The 2,867-nt window shown below is 40.5% G+C and overlaps 1 protein-coding gene across 1 annotated transcript in view; it reads right to left on the bottom strand.

Annotated features, from left to right (window-relative positions):
• The window catches only part of TANC2 (tetratricopeptide repeat, ankyrin repeat and coiled-coil containing 2), a 218,381-nt gene extending 218,064 nt beyond the window's left edge, over positions 1 to 317 (bottom strand). Inside the window, exon 1 of the mRNA XM_009883856.1 lies at positions 251 to 317. Within this exon, the coding sequence (XP_009882158.1) occupies positions 251 to 317 (67 nt within the window). The remainder of the gene's footprint in view (positions 1 to 250) is intronic.
• Between the last annotated feature and the right edge of the window lie 2,550 nt (positions 318 to 2,867).

The following is a 2,867-nucleotide window of genomic DNA, read 5'->3' as shown; positions in this document are numbered from 1 at the left end:
CTTATCTCCCCAATAAAAACAGATTGTGGTTTACATAGTTTTGAAATAAATATACCTATGTTTTTAAATATTAAATCAGAGCACAATATTAAAATGCCCTATGATGATGTTTTGAGTCTACAAGATCATCAACTGAGTACATCTATTCATTAAAAAGAAGAAAAACCCCTTAAGACCAAAACACACATAAAAGGCATACTTTCAAAAACTGTAAATAAAACACATGCATGAGGAGTTGACGTTTACTTACCACTGGACCTGTTTTTGCGGTTTGACTTCCCTCCGGTAAGAAGCATCTTGAGACTGTTTCGAAACATGGCGATCCTGTTCCACTTTGTGTATCCCGAAGACTGTGTAAAGCAGAAGAACAACAGATGTAACTGATCAACAATTCGATTTGGTCAACAGGAAAACATTAGGGAGAAGCAGTAAGAAAGTGCTAAAAACAAGATAACAACTTAGAATGATGAAAAACTATTTTGCCGACGCACTTCCTAACAGTAGAAATCAACATCCACATAAAACCTACCCTTCTTCTTGCTTTCGTTCATCCAGGTTATTTCCCAGACAAGACAATTTCAACGCTGCTAGCATGACCTACCTATTTTGTCAAACCACCTAACCACATTACTATCATGCTAAATAGGGAAGACACAGCATTCAGCAAACTTTGGCTCCATTTCCCGTTACTATTAAAGCCAAACCCATCAGAAGGAGTTGCTCCCCTTCACGTTGCTCAGAAAAAGTCGATCCTGCTGACAACAACCCACAGACTACAAAAGCTGTTGTCTTTAGCTCCTGGGCTAGTTGACTGTCAAATTCTTCTCTCTGTTGAATAAATTGTCATGAGGAGGAAAGCCACTCAAACCCACAGTTAACTGATGCAAAAACCCAAACAGAAACATTATCCATATATTTTCTTTGCTCTATACATCTAAAAAAAAAAAAGTTGTCTCTCTGTTGTTGAAGATAAAAGAATGAGCTTCTGGGTTCACCAGACACACTGACAGCTTGTTCTGGTGGAACATCCTCTTATTAAAGTAGGTAAGCCATCAAAACAGCAACAACAAAAGCAGCTCCTAACTAGACCAAAAGAATAGGAAGAAGTCTTTGATCAGGACATAAAATAAACCACAACCTTCCTTCTATTATACACATAGTATTCCGTAGTTACAAGGTAACACATTCATCTTACAGAAACATATCACGAAATTTTTTCCTGCAACAATATTAGGTTCTCCTTGGAGGATGCTCAATAAATGTGATCTTGAGTTTTCCACATTTATCTAATACTTTCAAGTATATTAATACAACAATACCCAGTTCAAAGAGCTTTATATGTATATTTAAAGCCACTGAAAGTCGTTTCAATATGACTTACTGACTGAGAGATACTAACATGCCAAGGCAGCAACTTGGAGCACCCACGTAACAAACACCTGCACATGCGCAGGGATGACATTAACTTTGGCCCTTCCTGACTTGCCGAAGTTCCCATTCACTTATTACATTCCACAAATGGATTTTGGGGTATGTTAGTCTGCATGCATGCATATTAAACAGAAAATACAGTACCATTATTTCCTTTGCATCTATGAATCACTCGAGTATCGCCTGGCACCTTTCGGAAGCCCTGCATAACGCTGTCAGAGCACAAGGAGCCAGGACACAGCCTTATTCCCAGGGCTCCTGACCGAAGCTCAGGCCCCTCTTCGAAGCATCCTACTGCTACGTGACTGCAGAAAAAAATTCCATCTGGACACGAACACAGTTGTCTTCCATTTGAATTCTGTTTATTTAGTTTCTTTAGACGGCTGTTATGTTCCAGCTCGCAGCACAGAAAGGAAGCTTTTGGGTTTACATCTCCTTCCTCTCTTATGATCTGTTATTAAACTCTTTCATATACAACACCCTTTGCAACACCAGAAGAGGAAAATATGAAGTGGACACTAAATGTAAAGAGGAGGCAACCAAACTCAAAGTGTTATTTATTTTGAAACATGATAATATTATAACCCCTCCAACACCCCACTAATCCAAATGTATTTATCTGGGCTTTGAGCAAGACAAGAAGGGGGCAGTAAACACCTCCTGCTACTACTTGGAGAACTGCTCCAGTCTGAATGTGACTTATCGTTTCCTCCTCTACAATATTGAGCACTATGCTGACACCATAATGTGTACATTTGATTGATCAATTTATTTTTTTTGTTTGTTTTAGAAAAAAACAGGCTCAGGTGGTTCTTGTATTAAGCCAAGTGTCACAGCCACAATGAAGCTAATTTTTTTCCGAAAAGTTTATGAACAGAAAAATGTAACTATCACCCGGCAACGCTTTTTCCAAGACAGGCAAAACAAGGAGAGGTAGTTTCTTCGTGCTCTGCGGTAGTAATATGTAAAAATAAGCAGAAGTTTCACCAGCTATCAGGGTTCATGATGATTGACCCTAACATATCATGCTTGCAAGAATACACACGTGTGTTTCAACAAGCCAACTGAGGTACTTGGGGAAGCGCAGCTGCCAGAGCGAAGCACGGAGCAGAGGGGAGGCTAACCCATTAAGAATTTATCCCTCCTGTGGGCAGGTAACGCAGCCTGCACGGAGCTCCCCCACCCAAACCTAACTCACCTGCCCCAACTGTCTGAGCGCAGTCACCAGAGTGCCGCACGTCTGAGTAAGACCTTGAAAGCATTCCCACGCAAGTCACCCCCAGTGAATTAAGCAGTGGTACAGCTTGCAACCCGCGGACTTCAGTTACAGATTTGATTCTCTATTCACGCTAAAGTAAATCGGAATCCCCTCCACTGCTGATGATGGAGTAACATCAGACTTTGACTATCACCAGCCAACAAATAACGTCCTTTTT

Source organism: Charadrius vociferus, unplaced genomic scaffold, assembly GCF_000708025.1.
Source record: "Charadrius vociferus isolate BGI_N301 unplaced genomic scaffold, ASM70802v2 scaffold484, whole genome shotgun sequence".
Lineage (NCBI taxonomy): Eukaryota > Metazoa > Chordata > Aves > Charadriiformes > Charadriidae > Charadrius > Charadrius vociferus.
The sequence above is the reverse complement of the archived record's forward strand: the minus strand, read 5'-3'. Positions and strand labels throughout refer to the sequence as shown.